General features: G+C 42.7%; 1 protein-coding gene across 2 annotated transcripts; it reads right to left on the reverse strand.

The window, feature by feature from the left end:
• Window positions 1–696: 696 nt before the first annotated feature.
• On the reverse strand, window positions 697–12097 carry RNF146 (ring finger protein 146). 2 transcript variants are annotated; one of them, XM_059835456.1, is made up of 2 exons: window positions 12061–12097; window positions 697–2518 (listed from the first exon to the last, which is right to left on the reverse strand). In XM_059835456.1, the coding sequence occupies exon 2, from the start codon at window positions 2515–2517 to the stop codon at window positions 1459–1461; it is 1059 nt and encodes a 352-aa protein (XP_059691439.1). In that variant the 5' UTR covers window position 2518; window positions 12061–12097; the 3' UTR covers window positions 697–1458. The 2 variants fall into 2 exon arrangements, with proteins under 2 accessions (XP_059691439.1, XP_059691440.1); XM_059835457.1 differs by lacking the exon at window positions 12061–12097 and adding an exon at window positions 6174–6309.
• Window positions 12098–15570: the final 3473 nt, after the last annotated feature.

The following is a 15570-nucleotide window of genomic DNA, read 5'->3' on the forward strand; positions in this document are numbered from 1 at the left end:
AATCAGCCCTTTTAATTCCTTTCAAATGGTTGGTTGCCTACAGCAACTTTTGTCTGAAGATGTGTTGTACCTATGTATCAGCTACTGTCCCTTTTTATTCAGGGATATGTGTACTAAGAACTGGAGTTTAATTAGCTTTAGTTTTATTTTAAAGATTGAGCCCAGAATCAACTAATGCTGTTTCTCAATTTGAAAAAAAATGCAAAAACAACTGCCATAGACAGAAAAGACAAGCTGTGCTTTTCAAGATCTGGCTTCTAACCATCTCTGATACACAGAAGTCAGTTTGTAGCAATCTAGATGATACATTTCTAATACAGGCACAAACTACCTTTTCTGTGCTGCCACTAGTTTTGCTATGAGAACAGATAAACAGCAATATAGTCCTTAACATCCATGTTCTTTATTACAAGGTCAAGTATGATAACTTACGCTCTTTTCTTTCAACATTTCTGCTGTTAAAATAAGGCTGTGTGTGATACTCTGCCTGCCATAACAGTGAACCAAGTTGATCACCTCTTTGGATGAGAAGTGAGCGTTAAGCCCGCAACTCATAATTTTTCAGTAGAAAGACATACTCCTACAAGACATACTCCTACAGTGTTGTGTTTGAGAGACAGCCAGTCAGGGATGCAAGAACTTAAAGATACCACTCAGAGCCAGTCCTCCCTTCTGGCAAACACAGGAAGCTGTTTTATGATGGTTTTCTTTAAAGGGCCTCCAGTGAAGTTCAATTAGACTGGAGACTTATCTAAGATTGTTACTGATAAAATGTAGTTTTATTAAATTATAAATTCCGTAACAAAAACGAGACAGATCAAGAAAGACCTCAAAAACAAAACTACAAGGACTAGATGGCAAAGCCAGTGAAAATGCCATGAAGAGCGTATAGGTAAGAATTTGCAACAAAAGTTAACAGCATTTTTACATTTCCATTGAAGGAAGGTAAATGATTGCTCTTGTCTAGTAAAAACACATTTTAACTCCAAACTCACATCTATTTTCTCACATTAAATTAAGCATCCTGCTCACACCCAACATCTTGCCTGTTCCCACATTGCTTTAGTGTTCTTTTCACACATCAATCCATGCAGAAAGTAGTAAGACACTTAATGCAACAGTCAGATAATGAAGACAATTCAAGTTGTACAGTAGATATACATTGGCCAAAAAGGGATCGAGTATCTCCAAGGGGAAGATGCTACAAAATAAACACAAGACATTTTCAAGAAAACTGGGTATTGCTAAGCAGCTTTCAAGCCATTAACACGACAACCCAGTTTCCTACAGTTAAGAGTCTTCCAGCTGAGACATGTTAAGAGACTTAAACAGGCCAAATCTGTTTCTCCCCTTCACCCCAGCCTCCCACCAAACACATTGCTAGGTTTGAGTGCAATGCCAATGTGGACAGAAAATTTACAGATACAGGACTGAGTTTTTAATCGCATGGCTCTAGATTTAAACTTCAGTGACTGTGCACTGTCCATCTGGCCTTCTAGATCTTACACTTGTGTTTACCACCCCGCCCCCTGCCACTGGTCTATCCACTCCTGACTGGCTTGCATTTGCATTCAAGAGTCTCTGCTGGACAGAGGACAGGCGTTGCTGAAGGTGGGCAGACACATCCTCGCTATCGCTGCTAGCATCCGATTCGGTCTCCTCCACAGAGGTGTCGGGGGCTGGCACCCTACCAGAAGATGATGATTCGTGGTCTTCTTCTCCCTCTCCCCTATGACTCCTTTCAGCCATACTGTCTCCATTTATTTGCAAGTGGGCAAAAGAGTCCTCTAGAGAATTGCTTGCGTCAGGTGATGGCGTTGAAGGACTCATCAGCTGACCATCTAGTGATGGCAGGGGCCTAGCAGGAATGGATGCTAGAGGCTGCACCGCTGCAGCCCCCGGAATCGGTGTGCTGTCTGCACCATCAGCAGAGCTCTCTCTTGCCAGATTGACAGTGTTGGCGTCGCAGTCCAACCTCAGCCCAGCCACTCCCTTCTTTGGTATATCTATTATGTCTCGTTTTATTTTTCTGCGGCGTCCATGCTCATTTCTCCTATACTGAACCATATTTTCAAGATCTGCTACGTATAAAAACCCAGCAATTAGCATTTCAGTGCTCTTCTTACCCTTGGAAAAGGCATCTTCCAGCTCTCTGCTGGTACGTTCATCGTACTGCCACCAACCATTTCTACCTTCATAGTACCAAGCATATTCTCCATTGCCTCTGCTTGCCGCTTTGAGTTCTTCTGGTGACAGCAAGGTTGGCTTGTCAAGAAAATCCTCTGGAATCTCCTGCCGGCAGAGTGCACATCGTTTCCCAAGCCAAGAAGCTCCCTTCACACACAGATAGCAAAAAACGTGTTTACAAGGCAGACTTACTGGATGGACACATGTTTGCAGACAGATAGCACATTCGGGGACTGTCAGCGAAGGTGCTGCGTTAGCACATGACTCATTTGTCTTCCTATTTGTGGGAAGCATGTTGATCGAATGATCTATTTCACCACAGCCAGCCATCCTGCAGAGGATCAAAGACACATTTAAATCAGTTTATTGTGTCAACCTAAACTGGCACCTTACATTACCTTTGACCTCAACATCTGCAGAATGAGATACTTAAATTAAGGTAAGTTATCATTTATGAAGCTCAACTCAAAGGAACTGACAGGTTAACATTCCGTTTCCTGAGCTAACAGACTAAATCAAGTACTGGGAGAATTTCTTTTGCTCATCACCAATCTTAGTCTGTTTAATTTTCAGCACATTAGCATGCCAAGTTAGAAAACAAATTTTGGAATTTCCTCTGTTCTTTCTCTGAAGTAGTGTTGATTAACGAACCTCCAGTCAGCCAGTTACTTTGGAACCTCCTCAGGAAATTTAAAGAAGCTATGATTCTTTCCTGAAGAGGTGATCTAGCTGCAAACATTGAACTTAAAACAATCTCTCCTCACAGTACTGGTGATCATTCATTTGATTAAGGGATTGCCTGAACAGTACCTCAGACTAGGTTTCCACAGTAGAAAATATGCCTGGCAGCAGCACCCAGCTGAAGTATTCCCCCACTCTGTTTCTTAGTCCCCATGCATCATGGTATACCATCCCTCAAACTGGGCTGCAGAAAGAACCGGATCTGAAAACTGAGGTGACTTTTTCCAAAGATGCCCTGGATTCCTTTTTCCTAAACACCAGGTGAACTCCCTGATATAGCTGAGTACATTCAAAAGGAATCACTGCAGCCCAACAGAAGGAGCAGTGTATCACAGAAGACACAGAACCGCGATTTGATTGGTTTGTCAAGTCATTGCCTCTACCCTCTCTGGCCATATCTTATTTCTGTCATTAAAGATGATTTTGTAACCAACTGTTAAGAGAGCAGGGAATGCAAAACTGTGTCACTTTGGCATTGTGTAGGATTTTAGTAGTTGAAAAATTCTAGCCAAAATATGCAAATGCCTTGTCAACTACATTTTTGCCATGGCAAACTTTCACAGTCTGTTTCATGGCAATTTTCCTTTTATGTTCTTATTTATTAACAATCAAAACCAAACACCAGATATCAAATGAGGGAGAAGAACGGGCTTTGGGGGATGGAGCCTAAAAAGGTGCCTTTTTTCATTTCAGTGCCCAAGGAACTTTGAGGCTAATGTTCAGCAAAACAGCCTTTTAGTGAAACTAGTCTTTGTTGTACAAGCCACTAGGAACAGTTCATGAAAAACTACACAGGCATGTGGGCCAAAAGGGACCTTTAGAGGTCATGTAGTCCAGTCTCCTGCTCCACATGGCACTACCACCAGTACCAGATTAGATCAGCAGTGGCTTTGTCTAGCTGAGTTTTTTTGAAGCCTGCAAGGATGGAGATACCACAACCTCCCTGGACAGCCTGTTCCAGGGTTATACACATTTCTAGCAGAATGTGTTACCTCAAGAGGAAATGCTTAGTGTTACTGTAAAAGCCACCACTGCTTTAAACACCTTATCAATACATGGTGATGTTAAAAAAAAGATTTATGCTTCAGTATCTGTATTTATCTTTACAATAATGTATAAGTGCTATTTACTTAAAAAGGTATTTCTGTATGCTGTCTGTTCCCTTCTATCACTATAATTTCCTCTTGAAAGACCAGTGCCTCTTTAATCCGTTTTTTATCAAATCACTCTTTTAAAAGCTCTACAGCTCAAATATTTTTTCGTGAAGTAGCACATAATTGTATCCACCTATGATGTTTCAGTTTCATATCTGAATTTCCTTCGCTGAGATTGAAGACAAATCTGCATATTAGTTCTTAAATCAGCATGCCAGATACAGACACAGCATTACCTACCACCTTGTAACTGTCTTTTTACTGTACAGTACACATCTATCTGCAAGATCCAAGCTAACAACATTGTGAACAAGCTGCTTTCTGGGAGCCTCACACTTTTGGAGTTATATTTTGCAACAGAATTTTACACCAAAACTAGGGTTTTATAACGAAAAACTTACTAGAAAAAGGGGGGAAGAAAAGCTATTGAGATTTCAGAATACCCCCGAATACAACCTAACCAGTATCTCACAACAGAACAGCTGAAAGAGAAATCCATGTATTGATTAATTTGTGCTAACCATGGCTGAGGTAAAGGATCTGAATTTTCAAGTGCTCCTATAATGAGATAGTACCGTGCAAAAAGGCACAGCAGCAGAGATTTTTACTTCCACGCTACAGTTCTACAAAAGGCTGCTTCTCCCTGAATACACTTGATAAGGTTAGCCTTTTAAGAGTCAAAGAAAAGATTAAAACAACCTGTAGATAAATAGCTTCTATACAAGTCGCATATCATAATTAAGATTTTGGAGGGGATTAAAATGCAATGTTGGGATTAAAAATGCAATACATTTTGACAAATCAAATTCTGATACCATGATCTAACTTATTAGTAAACTAAAAGCAGAGTGAAACTTCTCACCTGTTCACTGAAAGCACGAAAATGCTAACATTTGAACTGTGCTCAATAAGTCACCCATTAATTTGAGGGTTCTTTGACTCCTTACTAGATCAACAATAATGCAGGATATGAAAAGAAAGGAGTAAATGCCTTATCTTGAAATTCCTATGTGATTTTTAGTGACTCAGAGGAAAATGTTATGTGTATAATGAATACAGCTGGAGGAGTAAACCCTTATCTCTGAGCAAGTGCTACCCAGCAACATAAAACTCTCAAAAGATAAGCACAACTGCAGTTGCATGTGCTCAGAATGCAGGACAATTATGCACTTGAGTATTTTTACCAACTAAACTGATGCTGTCTCACTTTTTTTTTTTTTTAAAGAAAGATCCTAATTAATCCTTTTTTGTTTACCTTTTGAAGTATTAAATCTAGGTCATAGAGTTTGTTTATAAGCTGGTATGAGGATGTACATGTAGATTTTTATTGAAGAGGTAATCCTTAAGAAAGTAGGAAAAACATCTAGGACTGCTATTCTGCTACATTATGGCTGTGGAAGCACTTTCATTGCAACTTCATGGTATTAAGAACTAAACAAGACTGACCACAGGATATTTTTCCAGAAATTAAGATTAGTATTTTATAACAAGGTTTAATCAAAACAGGCTTCATATTAGAACTGTTATGAAACAGTAAAGCTCTGTTTTTCGGAAGGTTGGGTTCCCTTAAGTCATTTCTGGCAACACGGAAAATTACATTATTGAATAGTGAGGCTAAAAATTAATCAAACTCAAGGACAAGTTCTAAAAATAATTTTAATTCAAGTATTTAGATCCTCAATTCAGGTATAAATAAGGGAACAATAGGCATCTGAATACCGCATTTTAACACAAATACAGCCTAAGCCAACTGAGAAGAAGCTAGTCCACAATCTCGCCAGATCCCAACTCTCTATTATCCTTTTGTCTTTGTTTTTGATTTTTAATATTAAAACATATATTTAATTTGTAAGCTTAGGGTGCACAGCCTAGAGCGCATTCATCAACACACGAAGTATGGAAGAGGTGATGTATAAAAACTATATGAAAAGATCCCGGACTTCTCGGACCCTACTGGAAGAAAAAGTAAATTCCCACGAAACCACCTCAAAACTGAGTAATTTTTCAAACTCCAGGTCAAATTCTAACTGCAACCAAGCAGTCTGTTAAGGACCTGACATGTGTAAGTCCATTAACAAAACAACAGCTTACTTTTTCTGAATAATTTCTACTGAAGCATGCCACAAGACTAAGATGTCCTCTCTTCAGATGTCTCCAGCTAGGATGGCAGGTCCTCTTTCCCAAAGCTGGCTCATTCCTTACTTGTCCTGCCCAATGGTACACTACAGTGTTTCAGCTTCTCTGCAAACTAATGGAAAGCAAATAATATCACCATAACAATGTTGTACAGAGCTATGAGCAAGAAAAATACAATGCCATGGTCCCATTACAAAAAAGAAATTACTATGCTTTCGTTTACCTGATGCAGGCTATTTTCAACAAAAATATCATCAGACTTCTGTTTTATTTTTTGTAATAATCAATTTTGGCCCACAGTTTTGATGTCAACTGTTTTGATGTCTGACTTAAGCAAATTATCTTTTTCTACAGTATTATAAAAGGCAATTATCTTTAACTATAATAACTTAAGGGCTTATTTCCATAAAGTAACCATGTACACAAAAGAGGAAATAAGACTGAAGTCAGGAGGCCTGTTACGTTTATGTAAATTTAACCTCTAATAAATGACTCCTTAGAGAGTTTTAAAAGTCACAATGCCTTCCTAAACCTGTTTATAAAACTATCCATATCATATTGTTCCAAAGGACTATCTAGGCTTGTATCTTGCCTCTTAACAGGGGCTAGTATCAGATGCTTGAGGAGAAAACAGTTGCATGCAAACAGCCGATTTCCCCTAGGTCGTCTCCATATTTCAAGCAGGCTGTAGCTCAGAGCCTTGCATCCTTGTCCTCTTTTTCAGAGATCACATGCATTCATTCATGAATGAACCTCAGAACCCTTCAGCACTTTTTTTTTCTTTATAAATCTATATATGTATGTCCTCATAGTAGCTTATGAACAAACTCTATGATCTAGATTTGATACTTAACAAGGTAAACAAAAAAAGGATTAATTAGGATCTTCTTTTATTTCCTTATAAAGTGCTGAAGGGCTCCGAGGTTCATTCATGGAATGAATGCATGCAATTTCTGAAAAAGAGGACAAGGATGCAACTCAGCCTCCACACCTCTGAAGTAATATACCCCTCTCCAGGCTGGCAGGTAATGTCAGTCACAATACATTTTGCCTATGTCACCCACCAGAATCCCAGCTACGTCATTTCACAAATACGTAATAATCACTGGAAACCAGTAAGTGTCTAACAAATACCTAAATAACTCTACAGTAGGGAAGTTGGAATCTGCAAACTCAGAGAGGGCAGGGGGACCATCAGATTTCACTGTCGCATTCTCACACCCTAAACAGGAAGGTCTTGACCTAAAAGAGCCACCCTTAGTTACAGAAAGTATTTGGGAATCCTCTGTAAAAAGACTGGTGAGCCATAGAGTTACATCTTCCTTCTGGGCTGTAGCTTTCAAGATGATTCTTAAGCATTTTGATCTACGATTTCCAGTTGCTGCAAAACGTTACGCATAGGAATGATATGAAGCAGACCTGAGAATGTCACGTCTTATATTTCAGTTTGCTCAAGGAAAGAATAATTTCAGTATAAATACAGTGCAGATCAGACCTGTAGAGTCAAGCTAAGTCAAGGAGTCATAAGTCCCTGAAAGAACGTGGAACATTTAGCATTCTGTGCTACAGTCCTTCATCAAATGATCGAACATTTATCATTAGTAACATCAGAGTGAAACGTTCAGATGACTTCAGTGTAAGACACATTACTCAACTATGTTATCTTCCTTATAGCTGAGCTCCATGTAACATTCCGTGCAGCTATTTTTGGAAAGAGCTCCTAAGGAAAAACGCAAAAATTAACAAGCCTATCCACACCTTTTCTTCCCTCATCATTCTGTCAGCCTCCCCCCCTTTCATCACACATCAATCTGAAACGAAGAGCTGCAATCACATTAAAATTTTGGCTCTACTAATCTACTCGGACAAGATACTACGTTTGCGATGATCAAAGAGACAGTTGCAACAAGCTTGATGCTGTGGGTGTGGCGTTCAGTCCTTCATCTTCGGAGCTAGCTTTCTGTTACTTCTGTAGGTATGACATGAAGCCTTTTATCCCCTACCTCTTGCAATCCACTATGTCTTGCAATCCACTATTAGAAGTAGCATATCATAAAACCAAAGGTTACGTGAAGATGGGAGAAAAAGTTTGGGTCAGTTCTGGCAGATTTCTTAGGAAATAAAAATGCATGCACATATTCAAGGTATGTAAGTATATCTAGAAGAATCCACTTAGGGCATAATTATAGGATTATGGTAAGGCAACTTTCTAATTGCTGCATAGCTCTTACAAAGAACTAGTTCACAAACTGACTTCAGGTAACCTCTACATTTCATGACATTGTTATTTATTTAATAAGCCAGTGTTGAAAATTTTACTAAATGGGATAAAAGACACTTGCGGTTACACATACACCCCCTTTCCTGGACAACGACTCTGCCTTTAAAGTCAAGTGGGTAAGAGTTGCATTCTATACTTAGTAATTAATTTTCTACGCTAGAAAAGCATGTAGTATGAGGAGTTATGCTATCTGCAGCAACCTGCAAATATCCCTTCCTTCTGCACACTCACTAAATCCATGCATACTATCACATGCTGATTTTGGAAACTTTCATTCAAGATGCAACAGGTGAAGGGCAATCCCACTGATCAGGAGCAAGAATTTCAACTGGACAACATCGCCTCCCATTCTGAGGCTCAACCAGCACTTAACCGCTCTCTTTGTCCCCTTCAAAGTCTCTCAGGACGATTGCTAGGAAAAGTCAGGTCTGCTTCTTCCACGCAACTTCAGGATGTTGAAGTGCTGGACTTCCTACCAGACTGATCTCCCGAAGATTATTTCAGGTTCTTGTTAAGAAAAATTTCAAGCTTTTACTAGACCAAGATGGAACAAAGTAATTTCTTCTTAGTTGAGTCAACTGTGCCCATTGGATTCCCAGTAAACTATCAGACCCAACACAGTTTTTCCCACTTTTCTATTTCTTTGGAAAAAACAGCAACAATAAAAAAATCCCAGAAACTTACATATTTAAGAAGCCAGCTCCTAAATGTCAATGAAGTGCTACCTACAGTCTTAAGAAGTCTTTTCTATATATAAAAGCTTAGCTTTTTAAAAATGAACAGGCATAAACCATTGGTAAATTCAACTAACACCAGCTTCTAACAAAAACAAAGACTATCATTTGAGTCCTACTTCAAATGACAGATGATCTCAGAAATTCTGCAACTCTGTACACGTTACGCTAAAGTAGGTATCACAAATTCATCATTTCCAATGCCCCCCCGCCATAGGTTGAAAATTCAACAGCTACAGCATTACTTCAAAAGAGTAAATACTCTTCTGTAATTAAATACTTGGATTTTTCCATTAAGTTCCCTAACTAGTAACTCTAGGGGGGCAGGAGGGGAAAAAGAACCCTGGATTTCTGCCCTTCCCTACAAGTCACCAGAGCCAAATGCTGTGGGAAGAAAGAAGATGGCTGGTTTTTTACATAGGAAAAATCACTCTCCTGTCTGAAGGTCTGCTACTGTCAATATAGTATCAGCTCAAGGTACTGAGCCTATCAGGCATTTTTTAAACTGTCCCTGGGCACTGGATAGCACAACAGATAAATAACCTCACTGTTTTCTGTTCTTACCTACTTTTCTGTATCTGCTTCTTCAACTTAGAATATCTTCAGGAACTGCTGACTGTGATGAGGCTTCAAGTTGCCTGTCATTCCTTATCCTTTGCTATTACACTTTAATAAAAAACCAACCCTTTACATACATTTGGAACTGAATCACAGAAGAACAGTCAAGTGCAGAACAGTCAACCATTTCAGTATTGAACTGCTACATATTTATTCAAAACAATGTTTTTCTCCTATGCTACAACTGGACCACTGAATTTGAATTTTGAGCATATATCCTATTTTAATTTATTTAACAGAGCAAACTGTTAGTTTCTCACACAAAATTATATTGTGTGGAAAACAAAGCAGAAACAGGTTCATCTGAAGTTATCAATGCTTCAGAAACAGAAAGTAAGTACAGGAACATCTCCTCATATATACAGATTTGATTAACATGCACAGAAGAGAGAGAGGAAAAAAACGCCTCGATTTCAACAAAAATGCTTTTTCCCCACCAATTCTAGGAGTCCGTTGTTCAATAGGCTTTAAAAATACTGCAGTTCTAGCTCTCTAAATAAACAACAATTCAATTACATCTAAATTGATGCAGTATATTTTGAAGAAATTTCTGAGGAAGAACAGAACTTTTTCTTTCATTCAGTATAGATTCTGCATAATAGCAATTTAAACAATTGGTACTTTGAGTCACTTGGAAAGAAACCACAGTATTAACCACACAAGACTATAAAGCAAGTTCTTGCAAACACTCAATATTTAAGATTTACTCAAAATGACCAAATCAATATTCAGATTTCACTGTGTCTTCAATATTATTACAAACTGTAATTTTTGGTAGTGCATTTTGAGAGACGCTTTAAGAACTATTTTTAAGTAGCCCACTGTCCGGAGGCAGCAGCTAATAAAGTAGCAGGGCTGTATTTTTAGCATTACAAATCTAACAAAAGCAAAATGTTTTAAAGCTCTGCTCCCTACTCCTCCTTGTAATTAATTCAATGTATGCTTACATACTACACTACCAGTAACAAAACCTACAGCATTTCTAGTTCCTATCACAGAGAAGTTATACCAAGATTTAAAACGCCACACTTTTGTTTGGTTTTAACAATTCACCATTCTGATTATCTTCTTTGTCTGAAAAACTCGTATTTACTAAATATTTCGTACTAATTTCTCAGTGGTGGCAAAACGTACTGCACCAAAAGCCGGACCTATTTTCATGTCCCATTTTAACATTCTGAAGGGACGCAATCCAAGCGCTTGAGCTGAGACCATCAAGCACAAAGAAACAAAAGCACTCCCATTAAAACCACCAGTTACTTCTTTTTACGTGCTTTGTACCGTGCTCCTTTGACTATTTGTACGACTTGCATTCTCGGTTCACATAGCTCGCTACGGTCATGGAAGTAAACCGGCTACAGCAATGACATTTTGAAAGGCGGGTGACAACACGCAGCACAGAACTATTTAAAGCGCTGCTGCGCTCGTTTGGTCAGGGGATTCTGCCACGCGTGACGACGCTACAGCTAATGCTCCTGACCTATTTTACCGCTGAACAAAACGAGACCTGGCAACCAGGGCCCCGACGCGGCACACAGCGCGCACGTAACGCTAACTGGGAGAGGGACGCCGCCTCCCTCAGAGGCAAACCCCGGCACAGAAGCGCCGGCCGGAGGAGGGCCCCGGCCCGCCAGAGGGGACCTGGCGAGGGCCTGCAGGAAGGACCGGCAGGCTGGCCGCCGCCGGCGGGGCGCGGGCTCGGCGGGGCGGGCTCCCGGCTCCCCCAAGCTCTCAGCGCCGCGGGGCGGGGGCAGGGGCAGGGGCAGGGGCAGGGGCAGCGGCAGGGGCAGGGGCAGCGGCAGGCCTCCGCGGCGGGGCAGCAGGGGCGGCCGGCAGCGCCCTGCGCCGCCGCGGCCCCAACACCCGTCACGTGACGGCGCGGGCGGGGCGGGGGTGGGGTGGGTGATCTCCCCCCCTCAAAACAATAACGGGCACGGCTCGCCGCCGGAGCGGCCGCCCCTCAGGGCGGCAGGGGCGCCGCGACAGGCCCGCAACGCGCTGCTCCGCGCCGCTCGCCGGCCTTTTGTTCAGGGCCGGTGCCCACCCGCGCGGCGAGGCCTCGGCACCCGCCCGCCCGCTCCCCGCCGCGGGCAGCGCCGCCCCCGGCGGCCGCGGAAGAAGGGCGCCGTTGGAGCGACCGTTGGCGGTGGCCTATTCCTTCCCCCCAACCCCGCGGCGGCGCCAGGGACGCGCTCAGTCAGGCACTTACCCGCCGGGCCGGCCGGCTCGCGCCGCTCAGCCCGCCGCCGCCGGGACAGCGGGACGCGCCGACGTCACGCGCGGGACGGGGGGGGCCGCACGCGCCACTGTGACGCCGCGGAGGGGGAGGGGCGGCGGGAGGGGGTGGGGTGAGCTCACCGGGGGGGGGAGGGCCGCGTGCGCGCGTGTGACGCCACGGCGTGACGCCGCCTCGCCCCGTCCCCGCCGCGGCGCCATGGCGGCGGGGCCTGAGGCGCCCGCGGTCCGTCTGCTGCTGGGCTAACGGGGAGGGGGCGGTGCCCTGGGGGCCGCGGCCCCTTCGGGCGTCCTGTGGTGAGCGCCGGGAGGGCCTCGCCACACGGCTGAGTGCCTCGGGAGGTGGGGGCGCCCGGCCCGGCCCGGCCCGACCTGGCCGGCCTTCCCTGGCCTGGCCTTCCCTTCCCCTGCCCAGGTAGAAGCCCTGTCCCTCAGAGAGCAAAGGTCTGGAAGTGGTGGGAGCCTCCGTGTATTCATTTCCATGAGTTTTGTCCCGAAAGTAGACAGGTGTGTGGCTCTGGGGTTCATCATTAAAATGTCACGGTGTTGGTGACCCAGGCTGGTGACAGCACAGGAGAAAACCAAACTAGCACGGCTCATGCTTGATTAACCTGAAGGCAGAGTGTGCTTGTGCCTGTCCCCACTGATGAGGCCAGGGACTAGATACAGCAGGAGGCGTGAAGGGTTGCTGGCCTTTCCAGGAGCACATCCTGCAGCTCATTTGCCTGGGAATTTGAACGGCTTGGCAGTCCGGCAAAGTTGCAGCTCCAGCTTAACCAGGCCAGTGACTTGTGCCGCTGTGCACTGTCCAGCCATGTTTGGGTGGCTGCAGGGGACCGTACTGTCCCGAAGCTTGAGCTACTCCCTCTGAGGCAGGGTACAGGGAAGGGACTTGTGTTCTCTGCTCTTGTCAGAAACAATTGAAAGCTCTGACATATTCTCAAATAAACCAGGGTGTGAAACAGTAATGCATACATCATTTAAGCTGGATGGGGAAGGGGGGCTGTGTGTCCAGGTATTCATTGCACATACATGGAAAACGAGATGTTTCAACATGGCTAAAGGCGCAAACTGTCTACCCAAGGGCTTGATAGACCTAGAGGTACTGTTGGTCACTCTTTTTTGGTATTTTAACACCCAGAAATCACAAGCATCAGAAAATGTAAAAGATCAAAAATCTAAGGATACTAAATGCTAAATATAATCAGGAATACTACCACAAATGCATTTGGTTAAACCACTTTTAAAAGTCTAGAAGACCCTACCCATAATTAGCACTGGTTTAAACAAACGTAACATAATTGCATCCAAGGACAAACGTTTACGTGGCGACCTATACTGCTATTTAAAGAGGTCTGTGTGAGGCTGAGTCAAAGAACAGGGATGAGAGGAAAGGAAAGGTCCCTTACTGGCAGTGTGTGTTCAGCAGCAATGGGCTTAATCCCTTACTGAACCAGACCTTTATCCTGTGGAAGCTATTGAGGCCAAATTCCTGTTGGTTTTGGTTAGAATCTGACCTAAAAAAGGAAAGCAAGCCTGGGCTCTAAAGAGTTCAAGTAAAGCTACTCTCAATGTGTGCAGCTTCATAAGAGAAGCAGCACCTTGGAAAAAGGTACTTAGTAAAGAAGTCATCCCTGGCTGTGTTTGGATAGGTCTGTGACTGTTCACTGCAGCTGCAGGTCAACTGAGAAAATGCACTGGTGAATGCAAGATTTTATTTTACACTCCATGAGTTATGGAACAAGCATGGCAGTTAAAGGGAATATAGTGCCAAAGGTAGCAACCAAAGAACTAAATGTATTGCACCTTACTGGACTAAAGAAGTAAGGAGCACAAAGGTATCTAGTTGAATAGATTGGAATAAGGGGATCAGAAATTATCCGCTCAAGTTCTAGTAAGATTATACCTTCTAAAATGTTACCTACACTATTACCAATCCTTATTACCAGCTCTTATTTCAGTCAGAATGGGTATTATTTACATGTTGTCTTTTGTGTTTCTGTTTTTGGCATGAGCACATCCTATCTGTTCCAATGATGGCTTCCTTTACATGTATTAGTTTACACCTGTCTGTTATAACTGAAACTGCCTCATTTTTATCTTTTCTACCTCTGCTTGCTTCACGGTTCTGTTCTCTCCTATGTTTCTCCTTGTTTGTTTTTACTGTTGTCTATAATGTCATCAATCTGGAATTTATGTCTGATGCTTGCCACTAAATTATTAATGAATACAGTGGATTGAAAAGTAAATACTCACTAGACTAATCCTTAAAAGACACTACTTCCCCTGTTAAGTGTCTACAGTCCCATCATTAATATTTTGCTGATGCTTTGACAACGGAGAACTATTAATCCATATTTCAGTGTTTCTATTTATAAAACATTTTTTCTGCTTCTTCAAATGTATGTGGTACTGTATAAACCTTTGCAGGTATGCCAATGTCTTATATTCACCAAGAGCTGAATCCTTGCTGCACTTGGTACAGTTAAGGAGCGAGGGGAAAAAAACAGTTTCCTTCTGCTGTGGTTTTGAGTCAGTTTATATCAAAGCAGTTTGGGGAATTAGTGAGGAGACCTTCAGAATTGCTGCAAGTTACACTAGCAGTAAAGGAGTGGATGACGTGTGGTTTCATGCCCCCCCTTTCCACACTCCTGCACCTTCAACAAACCCTCTGTACTGAACAGAGAAGGTGGAAAGTTGGCCATGTGCTGCTCAAGTGGAAGGGTACCCTTGGCTTTCTCGGGCTGACAGCCAGAGGAGGGGCTGAGGGTTGAGTTCCAAAGTGTAACTATATTAAACATAAATCCTGATTTTTGTTTCAGTGACACATTTGTTCTATGAACCCCTGTTGCTTATCACTTACAGCATTCCTTTTCTCTAAGCTGTTGTAGAACATGGGAACCCCATCTTACACTACCATTTTCATTACAGTGATAAATCGTTTACCGTCATTGAAGACTAAGATACACAGATTTTCCAGAATTATTTCTTTTTTAAAATGATGTATGTAGTTTTTACAGTCCGTGACACAAGCTTGTCCCTTGTGCTACAAGTGTTTTAAGCATGCTAACAGCACAGAGTGGCCTGACAGCTAGTTGGTCTAGCCAGGGACTCCTCTGGCAGTGTACAGCCGACATCACGCTGCCTCCCTCATTCTCTGGCCCTGGCAACTGGCAGTCCTGGCTCTCTACAGCCAGGCAAATAGTGTAAGAGCAGTGCCCACAACGGTGTCAGTGAGACAAAATGACATTCACTTTGACTCCTTTGAAATGTAGTTGCATTTGTTCCGGTGATGTACAAAAGGTAAGTTGACAGACCGGAGTCCAACGCCTGGTCTTGGGTTTGCAAGTGGTTTTTCATTTTGACTAGGTGGAAGCTACTGAGGTTCATGTCTCTCTCAGCAGTCATACAGTCCTGCTGCACTGTAGCTAAACTGATTCCTAGTTGCTATTTCTAGATGCAGAAAAAAGCGTTAAGGCCTGAA

Source organism: Gavia stellata, chromosome 2 (genome assembly GCF_030936135.1).
Source record: "Gavia stellata isolate bGavSte3 chromosome 2, bGavSte3.hap2, whole genome shotgun sequence".
NCBI classification, from domain to species: Eukaryota; Metazoa; Chordata; class Aves; order Gaviiformes; family Gaviidae; genus Gavia; species Gavia stellata.